At 41.1% G+C, this 18,077-nt stretch overlaps 1 protein-coding gene across 3 annotated transcripts in view; it reads right to left on the bottom strand.

Annotated features, from left to right (window-relative positions):
- Nucleotides 1-1,626: 1,626 nt before the first annotated feature.
- LIN28B (lin-28 homolog B) overlaps nt 1,627-18,077 on the bottom strand; it is a 94,788-nt gene continuing 78,337 nt past the window's right edge. For 2 of the 3 annotated variants that reach the window (XM_058835552.1, XM_058835553.1), the window contains exon 5: nt 2,011-2,396. In XM_058835552.1, the coding sequence (XP_058691535.1) occupies nt 2,027-2,396 (370 nt within the window). In that variant the 3' untranslated portion in view covers nt 2,011-2,026. Of the gene's footprint in view, nt 2,397-18,077 lie in introns of all 3 variants that reach the window. The other variant, XM_058835554.1, reaches the window with a different exon arrangement.

Here is an 18,077-nt window from a genome sequence, read left to right as displayed (position 1 = left end):
TTTAAATTTTCAAAGTGACCTAAGTTTTGCATCTTTGCTGTTTAACCTGGTTTTTACACCGACTAGAAGGTTAAGCAATGCCACTTTGATTTGTCTACATAATTTAAATAAGTTTACTATCCTTACATAAGGCAAGGACGTTCTCTATAGATATATCACATTCAATATCGTCAAAGGTAAGCTTTGCATTAGCACACTGAGAACTTCAGTACAAACCTTGAGATTCTTGCAAACACTGGCAAGGAATTCACACAAAATAATTCTCTCGAAATTGTGCCCTTCACTGAGGAATTTGATGACTACCTGTTCACTGAAGCAGCAGCAGCACCAGTAAAAGTCTCATCTGGCAGGACAAGTGGGAAGGGGAAGGCCAGGCACCGAGCCAGCTGCATACCTGTTGTAACCATCGGCTGCAGAGGAGTTACCACGGTAAGACTTTGGCTCGCCGTAGCCTTTCAAGCAGGCTGTTTCTTTAGTTTGATTATCCGAGCTTAAACCTACCCGACACTTTCAAGCTTTAACAGCCTGTGTTTATTGCCAATGTTAAGGATTATACAGGTTTCTCTAATTAACTTACATCCACAATGGGATTTGTCAGAGTACGTTATCTTACGTATGACTTGGTAATTCAAAAGTTACAAATGGAAAGCGACTTGAAGTTTTGATAGGCTCCAACTCTATTAACCCCGAGCAAGGCCTGCAGCCCAGGGAGTCTCACTCTGAGGCCACCAATCTTTCTCCTCTTTCACACACAAGTGTGTGGTCCTAGGGCACTCTGGACCAAGGCTGGTCAGCTGCAGCCCCCAGTCCACAAGAAGTAGATGATGCTCAGGGCTTCTAGCAGATTTGCAGGTCCCTCCACTCAGGCTGGTCTGCACCCATGCCGTATCATCATCTAGGGAGGCTAGCTGAGCAACCCCAAGTACACATTAACCTTTAGTCTTAAGAAACTACTTAGCCCAGGATCTCACTGGCTTTGCACTTTGTTTTCTTTAAAACCCAAACAGACAACAACAACAAGAAAAGGGAGTTCTCTCCATGGTATTTCAATGGGAAATAAGGGGGAAGACCCTTCAAATTGAGGGACGCTACTTGGGACCAAGAGAAACTGCTGCTGCTGCGGCTACTACTGCCACCAAGGTACCCTAAATGTTCACAGTATACAAATGGCTAGCCAGGATGGCATCCTGACACCACTCAAAAGGGTCTGTTTGGTAACAACTTTTATACATTCTCCCCTACGCAACAGACATCTAAATTACACTTACAATCATATTAATTTAACAAGACGTTTTGAGAAACCATCACAGAAACTACACATTCATTGTCTTTTCTGGAGCTTTAAACTCCTCACCAACAAAGGATGGTGGCAATGAGAGTCGTCTTGAGTCATGAAACTGTCCTGCACCAGCATGGGGATGGGAGAGGTTTTGATACTTTGTGGAGAAGGAAAAGGAAGTAATTCAAATTGATGGTACATGGGGGATGTCTTAGTATCTTTAGTACCATATGGCAGCTTTGAAATATGAAAGTATCCTTTGGTTGACAAGAGAAGTAACAGTCTTGATGTCAGTTTTTTGTGTGGTTTATCAGGTTTGGTTTGCTTCTGAGTGAAATTTCAGAAAATTGGGTTTTCTTGTTTGCTTTTTGAACATGTTTGGAAACAGGTTCTAGGAATGAGTTCAGGAACATTGGGTACTGTGACTTTTGCTTCACAGTAATGTCTTGTGGAATCTGGAGAATGGTCTGGTGGAAAAATATATATTTATAGATATGTACACATACACGCACATGCACACTCATACATACACACAGAAGGTAAAACATAATGCACCCTGCTCAAATGTATTTTGTTTGGAGTGATTTGTCTATCAAAGAAAAAAAAAAGCAACAACAAAAAAATTCACAGTTCCTCAACAGTAGTTAAAATTCCAGGTCAGCTACTGATAATGAATTATTTCCCCTGTACTTGCATGAGGTAGACATCCCAAGAGGGTAAAGAAAACGGAACATTATGACAAATGCATTAAGTTTTTTTCCTTTTCTGAACAGAAGGCCCCTTTCTGTTCGGTTCTTCAGGCGACGCAGACAACTTACTCGACGAAGCTTCCTGTGGTGACCTTCCCGAGCGCTCCGAGATCTCCGACCTGCCTTCCTGAGAGTACGGTGGAGACGAGAAGCCGTGCGTTCCTCCCCCTTCTCTCAGGAAGGCAGAAGTGGAAGGCTGTGGTTCGGCTTCGTGTCTTCCCTGAGAACTAGTGGGCTGCTGCGAGACAGTTTTATGGGGGCAGTTAGCCACCATGTGCATGATGCTCTGACAGTAATGGCACTTCTTTGGCTGCGGAGGTAGACTACATTCCTTAGCGTGGTGGTCGAGGCCACCACAGTTGTAGCATCTAAAACCAAAGAGAGACAGAGAAGGAGTTATGCAATGCGGCGTCCAGCGGGAAGGTTTCCTGCGGGCCCGGGCCCGGCCCCACTAGAGGGCACCAGATCTCCAGCCATCCCCGCCCCGGTGTCCCCGCTCGCCCCGGGACTCGCGTCCCGCTGTGCCGGCCCCGTCCGAGCGGGGATGCTCCGGCTCGGCCGCTCCCCAGACAGCTCCCGAGGAACGCGGGGCTCGCTGCCAGGGAAACACAAGCCCCAGGAGGGATGCGGTGCCCGCCACGATCCCGGACTGGCTCTGTCCTAGGGCCCGGCACCTCGGCTCCTCCAGCTCAGCCCAGGCACGGCGGCCCAAGGCAGCGGGCCAAGCATTCACAGTGGGGACACGGGGTCTCTAATGGCATTTAGGGGTCCGATTCAAAATAAACTCAGTAAAGCCTCGGGAAGGGTCATGAATCTGTGTTTGTTTCCTCTCCACGTGGTGTGGCCGGGGTGGCGCTTCCCATGGGATGCGCTGCCGGGAGCCCCTCCTGCCACACTTCTCAGGAACAGCCGAAACCCACAAAACCTCTTCTATTTAACCTTGTCAGCCAGGGGAGTCCTGAAGAACTCTCCAGCAATTCCTCACTGAATCCTTTGTAACACACACCAGGAACACCAGTTATTGGATTACGTTATTCTAACATATGATACAAAGAAATAATTACACGCCCTTGGCATGGTGACCTTACGTGCACCACTGAGTTTTCTATTTTAGCTGCTTTTGTATGGTTTCTGTTTCTTTGTTTTATAAAACCTGCACTGAATGCATAGACATTTCATTTATAATAATATAACATGTTACTGGAAATAATTAAACCAGTTTTATTTGTTTTTTTTCCTTTCCCTTAACCACCAACTAATTTAAAAAAATAAATTTCACAAATACTTAGGTCTGTGGAGTCAATTTAAGGATTAAAAAAAAGACTGTAACTATATGTACAAAATACTGCAAAGTGCTCTGGATCAAGCCCACATAAAGATATTTTAGCTTTCCAGATTCCTGGAAAGTAACAAAATACTGTTTGACTATTTCACCCAGTATTTAGTAGTGCCTAATAGTTTATACAATATCAAGAAGTTTAGTCCATGCAAAGCTTATGTACAGCTTATGTATTGAATTTGCTTTACCTTGCAAAGAAATGCTATTGATAAAACCTGTATAATTTTTAAAAAAGATTGCAAATATCAACATTTGTAATTCCACTCCAAGAAACAATCCCTGGCACCCTCAATTTCACGCCTCTTTACCACTAGTAGCAAGATACCAACCAGACAAATGAAAAAACAGCACAAGTTGCTCATGGCATGCTGCATTCCATCATGTCCTACAAGAGTCACCAACAATTCAATGAAGTTAAATAATGAACAGAACATTATTATCCTTTCGGAAATTATCGTGATTTATTGTTGCATCTTACCTAAAAACAAGTAAGAAGAAACCAAGCCCAGTACAATGAACTCTGCACTTCTACAACTGCAGTGACATATTTTAGGTGAACTGGTTCCATTTTGATGTCACCATTGCGCTGAAATGTGATTTTTCAGTGGAATTTGAAGACTATGATTACACTACTCTGTCTGCATATACTACAGACTAACCCATGAAGAGACACACAGTCTAATAAAGCTTCCCTTGAATCACAAAGAAAATAACATGTACCAGCCCATTATCACTTAGTATTGATTTCCCTAGCACAGGAAGGGAAATGACATACTAAGTACATTGTCAAATCCAAACATCCTGATGTAAAACCAAAATATCAAGCTTTTTTCTCCTATAGTTAAAAAAAAATAAAAATCAAGTTATTAAACAGTATTCCTCTGACTACTTTTTTCCAAATAATTGAAGGTATTTTCAAATTAGTGACCCCCACTTGACAGTATGCTCAGCATTTCCTAACAGGCATTCCGCTGTGTTTCCATCACAAGCTTTCTAAACACCTTCTGGAAAAAGTAATGAGGAAATAAGCCTTGCAATTAAGAGAAATGAAACAACAGCAACAAGTAAAAATCTTTAAGTGTTTTACTTTCTCCCCTTCCAATGAATACATCTAGGAATTCACAGATGTGGTACTGATTGTAATTTAGGTTATAGTAGAGAATGTTTATTATTACCTTTGTCATTGGTTTCTAGCATTGTACTTATTCCTGGGATAAATGCATTATAACACAGTATACCATAGGAGTGTGCAGACATGCTGGAAATTGAGGTTTTGATCTTAATTCACAATATGGAATTTTATGGCTGTGCGTGCACCAGCACATTTCTCCTTTAACATCACATCTGTTTAGAATGGTGAAAAAAAAGAAAAAAGTTTGAAAATAGGGCAAAGGGCCTCAGTAGCAGGGTAGTCAGTAGCCACGGACAAATCAATTTAATCAGTCACTATGGTATGCTCTGTGTTATCCAATTCAGTGGACTGTTTCACCTCACCAACCAGCAAAGAACCTGCTGTCAGGGACCCTGCTTCCACTCAAGCAGCCTCCCCTTTGCACATATACTCCACCAATACATCCTATTTGCAAAATATTCTAATTCCTCGCATTTATTTAAATTGTCACTGAAATGTTACTGTAAAAGAAAAACTCTATCAGAAGCAGTTGTGATGAAACTCTGATTTGGCTTTTTGGGGATGTTTTTTGTTACCAATCAATTGAAGCATCTGAGTAAAGTGTCACATTAGAATATATATGTGCCAGCCAGGGTGTGCCTGGACCTACAGAGGAGGGTGATAATTATTCAGTTCTTTTAACTATTTATTCATTCCTTGTCAATCATTCTTACCAGGAGACCAGAGCACACCTCGCTCTGAAATGCCTTCCCTTTCCAAGAGATTTATCCCAAAATGGAAGCGGTCAGCCACCTCAGAGCTCACAAATGATGCACAGCATCATCCCCAGGCATTAGGGTATGGCATTAACCCTTTTGTCCTGAGCTCTTCAGCCTTTTGCTCCTCTCTGCTGCATCTACCCATGCCACAACACCATGAAAGCTGACAATGTGCACATGGGAGCTTACACTTCCACATCTCTACGTACCTGCATGCACAGAGCAACACACAAGCTGGCTCCTGCCATGAAAACCGAACAACTCACATTTGACTCTGCTCTCAGAAACTCTAGGTTAGTGCAACCAAAGCAAGTATCTGCTCACTTCTGAAGCACCACAGAAAGAATGTATGTTAGCTTAAATAAAAGTTTATATGTAAATTCTATCATGAGATGAATAAAACACAAAAAGCCCTTAAATGTGCAATTATAATAGAATCACCACTTACAAAGAACAAAAGTAAGAAGGATTTGTTAAAATAGGATTGTCTTTCTCACAGTAGGCTTCCATGATTTGCTAGCTAGCTTCAGGCTCAAAAATACAAAGAGATGGCAATTATCCTAACGGGAAATCCTTTCTTCTCTACAGCACTGACAGGAAGGTGAATCAGGGTGATTTTTTAATATAAAAAAGATGAACATCTTAATACAGGAACATCTTGAAGAACTTGTCTAGCATTATATTTCAATACTCTCGTAAGAACTGTAACATTAATACCAACTAATGAAGAAAGAAGAGAGCATATAGCAAGGTTAAAAAAACCTCCTAAATTCTCCTTTACGATGGATTTACGATTGCATAAAATGATACATATTAAAGGAAACATGAAGAAGCAGAAGTGTACAGATTTGAACATAAACTATGCTGTATTAATTGTATAATTAATTACAATTAATTGTATTAATTGTATTAATGAGAAGTACTCAATTTCACAACCAAATAATACCATCTAGTCTTTAGCTTTATGTCCTTGTTCCAGCAATCAGATACTCCTACTCAGAAAGCACACCCCAGCCCTAAACTTTTTAAAACAACAATATCCTTGCCTTGCAAATACATTTTCCACAGTAACAACTCAGGTGTCCTAAGCAGCACTAGGTAAACACAACTGCTTGCTTCTTTGAGCTGTTTTATAATATAATTCAGATGATAATCCAATACATATGACAAGTAGAGAATAATATGTGCAACCCTAGACCCCTCTGTTGTGAGAAAAATACTGTAAAATTACCCTAGTGACTGACTTGGGGGAGGGGGAGCAGGGCATAAGGGGTTAACATCTTACAGGGATAGGAAAGGGAGAGAAGGGGGTACAGTCAGAGGAAGACTAAAATAATTCACCAGGATATACCCCACACCAATTCCTCTTTTGTTCTTCCTTTCTGAATGCTATCAGACTACAAAAAGAGATTCTTGGCTAACAATACTCCATCTTGCAAGGTTAATGCCTTAAAAAACAGCATGGAATTCTAGCAGCATGTGCATGTGAGATGCTGTTACAATACACTGAATGCAACTGTGCAGTTAAAGCATAAAGGAAATGTTTAAAATACTACCAAAATGTGCTGTCCTTTTCAGCCACTACTTTCACAACATACCTAAAGAAAGGCAAACGGAACAGGCAGCAGATCACTTCAACTATTCTATTTTGTAAATGGCTGTTAAACTATCCATGATTTAATAGAAAAATGGGTCTTAGATATAACTAAGATTTTCACCTGGATATGGCTTACACTTACAAAAGCTTAGGGTGGAGTATTTTTGCTCAGGCACCACCTGGGACAAGTGAGAAAGACCTCCAACACCTCAGCAGGGCTGAAAGGATCTTCTGGACTATCGAGGATATGCTATTATCAAGCTGTCTTTGTTGCAGCTTGAAAAGCCAAGTTGGATGGGGCTCTGGTCTAGTGGAAGGTATCTCTGCCCATAGTAGGGCAGGTTGGAACTAGATGGTCTTTAAGGTTCCTTTCAACCCAAAGCATTTTGGTGAACTAACAAGACACTCTGCTCTTGCCGTCTGACAGGGAAATGGATGGGATGTTTCTGCTCACACATGCATTGCTGGGGTCTACACCATTCTGGTTATCAACCTTTAATTCTTAAGATGTAGCTGAATGCAGGGGAGAATAAAGCTAACTTTGAAAACACTCTAGAAACATATTAGAACTCAAAGCAGTGAATATGGAAATACTACTGAAATAATAATTAAGGCCACGTGAAATTATCTTGTTAAATAAAATAGAGAAAGGAATATTTACCATCTTCATCAGATTATTTATGGCTTGTCCATCAAGCAGGCTTACAATGAGGCAGAAAATCTCACCAGCACCCCAATTTACCAATCCATGGGAAAAAAAAAAACACAGTTTAATTTTAAAACTAAGTATTTTTAATCAAGAATGTTGTAAAACAGTGTATTATCAATGCAGAAAATGGCACACTGGTGCCACATTTAGGTTTGTGTGGGTCCTGTGAGTATTTGCTACCCTAAACTCCTCGTTCATGCAAAACACTGTGCAGTGGTGACATGCTGGGAAAGTTAATTGCAGGCTGGCATTCTTCGGTGAAATTCAGTTAGAAAATTTCCTGTGGTCTACTAGCTTTTTGAGATATATAACAGAAATATAAATTTAAAAAAAAGATAACCTCTTAAAGAGAAAAAAGATGAAACACAATTTAAAAAGCTAAAAAGCTCACACATCTATTTGTCCTGTGAATCCTAGAACTCATGATAATGTACCAGAGATCTGAGACTTTAAAAACCAGGTCCCTCCATTTTTTTTTTAAGCTTGCCTTCTTTCATTTTACAGATAGCCCCAGCACGCTGACACAAACCCACACTGTCTGCCAAGCTTCCAATAACGCAGGGTGGAATATTGATGATGTTTACTCTTGTTACAAATAAATAAATAAAAATGCTCTGTTGTAAACTCATCAGATCGACTAGTTTTCTGTGGTTAGTTCTAAATCAATCTATTTTCCCCAGTGTATCACAGAAGTAATATCAATAGGTTACGGTCTTTTGTTGCTCGGGTTTCCCCTCCCCCTTCCCCCCAACAAAGAAGCTGACAAACAACGTGTGGCATTTGCCTGATAAATCAGGCCTGTCAGGATAGAATTTAGCTTAAGTTCATGAGGAAATAAAACTGTTTACAATCTGCTAATACAATTTTACTGGAAGGTGATGGGGTTTGCTTTGTTTTTTCACAACCAAGAACAACAATGAAACAGAAAGGTGGCTCAAAATGCACAAAATGCAGCTTTTTCTCCACAAAAATGGAAAGAACTACAGAGACAGCAGATCTTAAAAAATAACTTCAACGATGTCAATTTCCATTCTTCCTTTCCACGAAACCTTATCTCTACTCCCTTCACAGGCATGGAGGAAAATTGTTTTTCACACAATCACACAAAAATCCTTAGGAAATGCATCCTCATAGAGGAATGATTTGAATGCATTTTCATGTATTACAACAAAAGGGTTTTCTTTATATTAAGAGCTAAAAAGTCCTGAAATAACAATTTACAAAGTGAAGTCTTTTTTTTCTAAATAACATGAAAGATGGTTTTGCTCCTATAGTATCAATATAGCATGGAAAGAATGTGTGTATTTTAATGGCTTTAACCCATCCAGATAAAGCAGATACAAAATCAGCTATGGTTTAAGGAAGTTATGTTCTAAACAGTCATATATCACACATTTCAAACATGAAATGTTATACCATGATTTCAAGTAAGTTGACTACTGTTAATCTTTTTGCGCTATGAAACCACACACACAAATACTCCCAAACACAAATTTCCCTTGTAAGCTTTAATTTCTGTGTGAATAATAAAAGGAACCATTTTTTCAACAAGAACAGCTCTGTATGCAGTAATTTTTTAAGAAGTACGTATTTTCCACAGTTGATGCTGGTGGAAAGGCTGCCTGGGCTCTGCCCTGGGTGGGCGCGGGGGTGGCCAGAGCCGAGCACTCCTCGGCTGCCTGTGTCTGAAAGCACTGCTCCGTGCCCCTGCTTACAGAAGCCTAGCTCGGTAACACTAGAAGCCTTTCACAGGGGTGGCTTGAGCCTCCTGGCCATGTGGATAAGGATGCACGCTGCATAAAACCGGCTCAACTCTTTCTGGGTCAGTGAGGTGCTGGTCATGAGCTAAGAGGCATGCCTGACCTTATCTGCCTCTCAGCAGAGCTGGTTCCAGGGTTTCCACATCCACTGATCAGTTAATCCACAGATGAGATAAAAAGGCAGTAGGTGACTGGGAATCAGTTGTTAAAAATTGCCTTTTCCATTTTGTTCCTTATTTCATCGCTAACATTAGCAGCAAATACAACAAATTCAGCAAATACAAGTGACGCCAACTCACACAACAGCAGGAAACAGCAAATGGCATCCTGGCAGTAGGCTGGAGCACTGAAACAATCTGCAGTAGAGAAAGAGGAGGAAGAAGGTTGCTCTGGAAGTTTATAACCTATTCTTCCTCCCCAAATACCAGTTTAGAGTGGCATGACTTTAGATACTTCATATAAATCAGTATCATGCACAAAGTTCCAGAATATCTGGTGACAGGAGTATGGACTGACTTAGATCCTAGCCTTGAAATGGATTCTTCTATTACATACACCAAATTAGATGACATGCGTGAAACACAGGCTTCATGAGTGTTAAGGATTGCAGCATTTAACCAGCAGCAGCTCACATTTTCATTTCATTCTTCAGAAACAAAGAGATGGTTACTGTCTGACACACTTTCTATGAGGAGACCACGCCAGCTATATCTATGGGGGTTCTTTCCAGAGCTCATGGCACTGATGTAGGAAGTCATGTCCTTTGACATGAATCACATGGAGGGCTTCTTATCCCAAATGTGGAACAAAAGGGTATCAAACATGGTGCTTGGTTTTGCTGGAAATAGCACCTGTGAGTGCACACATTCAGAACCCCCAAGAACAATTAAATAATTCAGATGCTCTATAGCCACACTTTAATGGTAAGGAAAATCTGCATCACCCTGATTGCACTGGCTAAGAAAGAAAGCATTCACTTTATTCCCTTTTCTGAACTTGCATCTTAAGAATGTCTAAAATGGACTAGCTTCATATATTATTGCTAAATGATGAGCATTTTCTGTAGCACATTTTTAAGAGGCTTTCAGTATCTTAAAGAAAATAAATTGTTTTGCAACTTTTCACATTAAAATGCAGAAGCAACAGTGAAGTGTGAAGAGAGGATTTCAGCTGCAACAGGATTAAGCCTTATATGTTAAAGCTTTTAATTCCCACCTGAGGCAGGTATTCTTGTTGTCCCACACTGCCTGATCCCTGAGCATTAAAAGAGAAATAATGTCATTTTCTACTGTTCTGCCCTGTATCACCACTGGATTTATCCTCATCATTAATTCTCACTATTAATTGTGTACATAAGAATAAAAAGCACATTTATGCATATAAAAATTATTGTTAATTCAGAATTTGGTGTTTCCTTTTTCTTTGTTTGGCCTCAGGATGGCAAATCTCATGCACATGTTTAATACTTATTTATCTGAATTTTTAAAATTCTGTGTACAGTTAAAAATAATGGAACATAAATAGTTTCCCTATATGTGGTAAGCCAGATCAGTTTATCCCTCTTGGTTGGGATTATGTAGATTAAGTGATATCACTGCAGTGAAACTATAACAATGAAGTTAAAATATTCTTCTTAAATATTGCTACTTCCCAGAAACAGAGCATCTTAATGGCCTTAGTTCTGATCTCAGTCACACGGGTGCAGAATCAGAGCAATTTTGATGACTTCAGTGAGCTTATTTTCTGTTATCTTTAATAATGTAACACAGAAAATTTCCCACTGTGTATGAATTCTGAGAAGTCGCACTGCAGTAGCTGAGGCTGGTTGTAGAGGTCGGGTTGATACAAACTGTGAGGCCACAGAGCAATGTAGGCTGAAGCTTCTTCGTTCCACCTGTAAATCTGTGTTTGCTGGTTGATGTAACATTTGAAAGCAGAACACAGCATAAATCACGAAGTTTGAAAAAGAAAACCAAAGAATTATGGCAAGAGTGATGTATCTTCTGCCCATTTGTGCTCAGCCTTTCAGCCTAAGAAAGAATGAATGATTTCAAAATTAAGGATGTTTATAGGCCAAGGATCAGTTTTTCTGGCAGAACTGATGAAGTCTAAAGAGATTTGATAAAAAGGAACCCTAGACTTAAATAAAATGTTTGAAAGCAAAGAACAATTCAGATAAGAGCATCCCAGTTGTGATCATGGCAGGGGAAGAACAGATTACAAGCTGGACATTGAGTAAACCTGCCACAGGAAAACACAATATATACTCTCACTGAACACAACACAACCAACTTCCTGTAGTTTTGATCAGAAATTCATATTCAAGCCACAACTTCAACTATGGAAGCCCTGAATTTACAATTTTGAAAACAGTCACAAACCAGAGGAATGCTTAATGCCAGCATCATGTCTTGCCTTAATTCATTTATACTCTGAAGCAAACAGCCCTCCAGTTACCCAGTAAGCCCTCACTGTGCAAAGCAGGAACACTGTACTTTAAAGACTGGAAGTGCATGGAGGCAGAAAGGGCAACTTGTTTTAATGCAAGCTCACAAGTTGCTAGTGATAAATCAGACCACTGGTTGGGGTGGAAGAAGGCATGTGTGCCTTTGCAGTCACTTAGTGAAGTGTGCACAGGCAGCAAGGAACTGAATTGGAAAATGGTTATAAAGGGATTGTTACAAGTTTGGTTACTTCCAATTTGGAAAGAAAATCCTGACTTCCAGTAAAATAAAGGATTACTCAGTTATGCTGGTAGCCTGTCTGCTCTCCTCAGATCCCAGGCTCTAGGGCACCTTAGAAGACACAGAAAGGTGATTGAGACATTCTGCAGGGTCTCGGAATGGGACATATAATATGTCAAATCCATAGGACTTCATTAGCCCTGACTGAAACTCAGTTTCTTCCTGCTTTACTGATTATTTACCATACCGCTACAAGGTTATGGAGACTATTCGTTGAGCAGTTAATTATTCTAGTGACAGATCTTCCAGAGGAAAAATTGAGAGTATCCTCCTGCCACACGACCTTAAAATATCACAGCTGAGGCAGTGGATTTGAACTCACAGCTGACAGCAAACTGAATTTATTCTTTTTTCATTTTGGATAAACACTCAGTGCTAGAGGGAGGAGGGAGTTCACTGGCAGGCAGTGTGAGGGAGCACAGCTTCTCAGCATCAGTCTGGAGCAGGGTCCCTCCCATCCAGCCAGTGTCCTCCCCGGGCAGTGTCCTTTCTCACAGCTGCTCCTGAGGGGTGGCACATGGGTGCCACAGTCCTTAGTGTGCACAATAACAAGTTGTACTGGGTGTCAGTGTTGGCTATCTGTATCACAGCACCATTAGGGGCTGCTTTGTAGCTGAAGTCTTCACCCTCTGAGCCTGATGGAATCTCAGAGCCTCCATCACTGCCTGTCCTCATCAGATACAGTCATCCCCATATCTTGTGCTGCTTCCATCACTGGGTGTAATGCTCTTGCAACTGGTCACTGACCCTGGTTCCCCAGAGAAGGAGGATGGGAAATGGTATGTGATGAACTCGGGGACCTTCTGAGTAGGTTAGAAGTGTGCTCATTGGCTTAGGCCATACAAGTGAAGAGAACTCAGAAGTCAACCTGGTAATTCTTGAGGGACTCAGCTGTAAAAGCTAGAGCACAGAGCTGCTGCTGTCCAGTAAAAAACCCAGCTGACACAAGACACAGACAGCAAGTTAAATTTGGCATTTGAGTCTCTTGGCAGCACCTAAACATCAAATCTAGGAAACAAACGCCTTTTGTGAGGTTGGAAATAGTCACACCTGAACAATGTTAGCCACAGAAGACAAGGGACCAGACCTTTAGAAATCTGTCACTTCCTACAATATTCCTGGATACTTCCAGGAACAAGTCAATTGTTTATTAAACCAACCTCACTCTTGAAAATCTAAAAGGACAGAAAACTTTGCTCCTAATCAAGATCCCTTTGTCTCCTCCTTACAAACCTTATGTTCAAAATATCCAAAATTCCTGTAAATACACAATTCCACACAACCACAAAGTGAATGAAGACTATGTCTGTCACTCAGAAGTCTGGATTTCAAGCACAGCCCACAAAATTCCCTCATGAAAAGTCTCATCCTTCCCAGGCTCAGAAGCTGGTAAAAGAACCTCCTTTCTCAGTCAGAGGCAGCCTGTGTGACACTGTCAGGTACAATCAAACATTTATGGGTATTTAAATGCCTAAGTCCCACTGACTTCAGAGGTAAGCAAGGGCCTCATAGCTTAGAAGATCCAAGTCTGTGCCCCTCAGGATTATATCTGGTACACCAAGGAAAGTTATGGTACAACAAATACAACCATATGGTGATCAGGCCACAAACTGCCATTCAATGACCTAGCGCAGGAATCAAGCACATCCTGAACAAGACATAAAATACCTGATTTTGAAACTGTTCTCTTTGACAGCTATTTCACCACTGTCCAACTATTATTGTGAAAAGTCATAGACAAGTTGTGAAAAGTAATTTCAATTACATCAGAAACATTACACAGAAAATTAGGGCTATCATGAGTTTAATTGGACTTCACATAAATGCTGAAATCCCCTCCACACGTCTTTTACATTCCCTGTTGGCAGGCAGCACAAATTTGAGAATCAGATTAAGAAAGTGCACACTTTCTACATGATGAAAAAATCAGTGCTAGAATGTCCTCAATAAACCACCATGCTTAGATTTCATTCCAGTTTCCTGCAAAGCTCTGCACAGCGAGTGCCACCGCTGCTTGCTGTCTTGGCAGCATCAGGAGCAGTTCCCAGGGTGCCCTTCTGTTTTCATACTCTGTACTGCAAAACAAGCCAGCAACAGTGTGCTGGGCCAGGCAGAATGCAGGGAGTGCCAAGGATCCTGCTCCAATGCTGCAAACCATCCAGAAATATCAGCAAGTGACCAGGACTCCAGCTCAACTATTTTGTGTTGCATTCACAGCTTTTCCTTGGGTAATGTAAAAATAAGTGGAAGATAGTTACTGAGTAAACAGCTCCCTTCCCAAGAAGAATGCTTCCAAAGGCATATGATCTGCTTTCAAAAACTCCTGAGGATGATCCCTGTGATGATCCATGAGGTCACTAAAATGCTAGCCAATTTTCAAAGGAAAAAAATTTCAGTTAATTCACTTACTTTTCTTTTTTTCAAATTGTAGCATTTATTTAGCTTGCTTCATATCACACCTCCAGTTTTGAGACAAAATCATAAATCATTGCATTGGCACAACTGTGGGTGTGATAAACACTGTCAGGAGGTGGGAGAGTGTAGATTAAGCAATGAAATTCCCATTGTCCTCAAACGCTCTTGCAGAGGAACTACAATGTGGAACAGGCACACTGCCTGGGATTTACCCCTGGTCACAGCACACACATGGCTTTCACACAAATCTATACTGGATTCCTATCAGGATTAATGAATTTGTCAATATCATAATATTCCATCTGATCCCCACCAGTAGGTGTGTGTATGTGAAGAGCGGATGAAAGAAACACACTCCAGGCAGAAGATGCAGATGTTCAACTTAGTTTTGTGTGGCTGTGCCTGAATTTCCTTTCAGTTAGAAACAACGAGCTGGAAAAGAACTTAACTGACAAAAAGGAGCTGAGCTGTGTGTTTTGAGTTAAATATACTCTAAATATAGTGCACAGAGATGCATAATAGCTCTCCTCTAAGGAAACAGGTTTTTACACCATTCTTTTACATATTCCCCATAAATCAACCCACCCTATTTCAGGCTGACTAATGCTTTTTTTTAATGAACTGTCCCTCCACTCATGCAGAGTGTAGCTGGGGCATTTCCCACTTCATGCTTATGCAAGTTGCAGCTGGACATATGCTTTTATTTGCAGCTGGACTATTTTCCTTCTACTCCTTCACAGGTTCTGCCTTGCTGTGTTATTCTTTCTCCATTTTCCTACCAGTGCAATGCTTCCTGTGGAAGCACAGCACCTGTCACAGCTCAGCAAGAATAGTTTTCTACTTTCCTTTTCAGGCTATTGTTAAGGTAGGGCTTGAGTCAAAAGCTTCTGCTCAGGGACAGACCAGCAGCTAAAAAGGGAGAGGAGAAGGGAATGTCAATGGTTTGTCACCAATTAGACGAGATGACTTCTCAGCTCAATTTATTTTGCCTGTAGTTACCTCAAATGCATTGGGCAGGAAACCTTTGAAAGGAGCTTGGCAACTTTGACATGCCTGTCAAATTTACAGGATTTTAAATTGATAAAATTACTGCATTTTACAATAACCATGGCTATGATTACAGGACTGAGACATATACTACTCAGACACGCAAGTGTCATGTTCAAGGATATTCCTGTCTTTGCAAGAGAGATGAAAAGGCAGCACGGAGGGGCCATAAAGGTGGGTCAGAAAGCTGAACAAGAGAGTGAAAAGAAGGATAAACAAGAAGAGGGTCATCTACACAAAGCCCCTTATTAAAGGCATGGGAGGCCGTCACCAGTGGCACTGTCTCACCTGCTGGAAAAGCCAGGAAGGCACAAAGCAACTGCTGAACCCTGGTGAGGCTGATGCCAACCTTTCAGCAGCATGCTGAAGAGGAATTGTGTCCCATCACAGCAATACTGCACAGCTCAGCAAGGAGGAAGCTCAGTATGGCATGAGCTGAAGACCTTCCTACGTGAGACTACTGACATTGCTGGGATAACTGCGAGTCACCGGCGTCTGCTGGTTTTATGGTATGCAAGTTTAATTGTTTAACTTCAGGAGCACTATTAGGTTCTCACTATTCATGGTCAAAGGCAGCCAAGATGGCCAGATTTCTTGTAGTGTGTTCATTTGTCATCCAGGGCAACACTTGCTCCATTCTGCAGAATGCCTAGAACGCCTCTGCAGCAACAATGGATCTATCCTCCCTCTGCAAATTGCCCTAGCTCTTTACCACAGATTTAACTGCTCAAATGCTTGTCTTACAGATAAAATAGCTTTGAAATTAAATTATAAACTTTGATACTCATTCAATAACAATTGATTTCTATTCAAGAATAAGACACCATAGCAGACGCTTGGGTTCCCTTAAATATGTCAAAGCTGTGACAAAGAGCCTGATTTCTGCAAAATTCTGGGCTAATTCCCATGCCTTATTACACTCAATGGCATAGAAGTTAACAGGCCAATATGCCTGCTGACATACCACTGCCCCTCTGGAGCAAAAGTTTTTTAAAAGTCACTATCTGCCATGGTTAACTATGCTATTATCTAAGTACTTTGGTGACTCTGAAAGCAGAATGCTTTACAACAGAATACACTTATATGTATCACTATCCCTCCTTTTAGCTTCCAAGTGCATTGAAGTTTTGAGGTTTTCATACAGGAAATTCTGGTGGCAACATTTCTAAGGGCTCTAGTAATTTCTGCTGCTACTGAATCCAGCCTCTAATATTATTGTGCCTGTAAATTACTTGGAGCAAACAGTATTTGACTGTAGTTCTAGTTTGTTGACAGAATTTTAAAAAAATTACTTTGGAAAAAAAATCCACACTTGGAAATAGTAATTAAAAACTGTCTAAATGCTACCAGTCTGTATCTTTGAAAGAGCATCAGTACCAAATGTGCTTACCACACATCTTAGGCAACTCTTGCCGCGTGCGTTTAGAGTGGTGTTCCCTTCAGTCTGGCTCCAAAGTTAAAGCATCTGAAGTGTAAATTGTGTGTGACACAGCCAAGGAAACCCACTTTACTTTAACCTTGTTAATGGTGAGCCAGATGGAACCGCTGAGGCCACCCATTGTTCGGGTTTGCATTTTTGTGTAATGCCATGGTGTAGGTCCATAGGGCCTCATGAATTCCCCTCCTCTGAATATATACTGTGCTGTTAAAGGCACTGAAAGGATCAAGCTCTGCTCTGAGAGCAGCTGGCTTTGTATTTTTTTAATGGTTGTTAGCAGCAGCAGCAGGTCCATTCTACTCCTCTATTCTTCCTCTGCCCTTCTTAAAATCCTGATCTGTCGGTTCTTGAGGGAAACCAAACCCTAACTCTGACCTATATAGCACATCATACATTACCTCAGGGTCATTACCCCAAATATTCATCAAAAGTCTCAGATTTTCCCTCCCTTGCAGCCTCAGACCCTGCCCCAGCAGTTCTTAATCACACAAGTCATCATCACTGACTTCATCAACAATCAGGTTGTAATTTCTTTCCTACCGAACTCAGGTAACCTGTGACTGCATCATTTCTGTTAATGACCATTGCCTTCTGAAAATTCGGTCAAATTTCCCTGTCTTGACCTCTTTTGTGTCTTTAAGATGAAAAAGGAAGTAAGAGGAGTTTGAGCAAAGACAACTCACAACAGATGACTCAGCCTGAGAAATAAGGGGATGCTTGTAAATTGTTACATGCCAAGATCCATTTGTACAGCATTTGTGATGTAGAAGATGATACCTTGCAGTGCCTGGGCAATGATGCAGAATTGTCGAACATTTGCTGATGAAAAGCTGCAACACATGACTTAACAGAGGTAATAGAGAACCACAAGACTACAGCTGGCTGCCTAGTAGGTTTCTAGTTGCTGTGCAAGATAACATAATTTTGGGAGAGGGGAGTACTGTTCTCCCAGTCTACTCCAGCTGTGATGCATGCTGTTCTGCACAGGATGAGAAAAGCACAAAGCCATCTCCCCAGCCCTTCCTCCCCAATGGGCCTGCAGTCAGGAAAGCAAACTGCATCTCAGTAAAAAGAGGCAGCATCCAGGAATTACTGAATTACTCCACTGAG

This window comes from Poecile atricapillus, chromosome 3, assembly GCF_030490865.1.
Source record: "Poecile atricapillus isolate bPoeAtr1 chromosome 3, bPoeAtr1.hap1, whole genome shotgun sequence".
Taxonomy (NCBI): domain Eukaryota; kingdom Metazoa; phylum Chordata; class Aves; order Passeriformes; family Paridae; genus Poecile; species Poecile atricapillus.
This window is presented reverse-complemented; position numbering and strand designations above follow the sequence as displayed.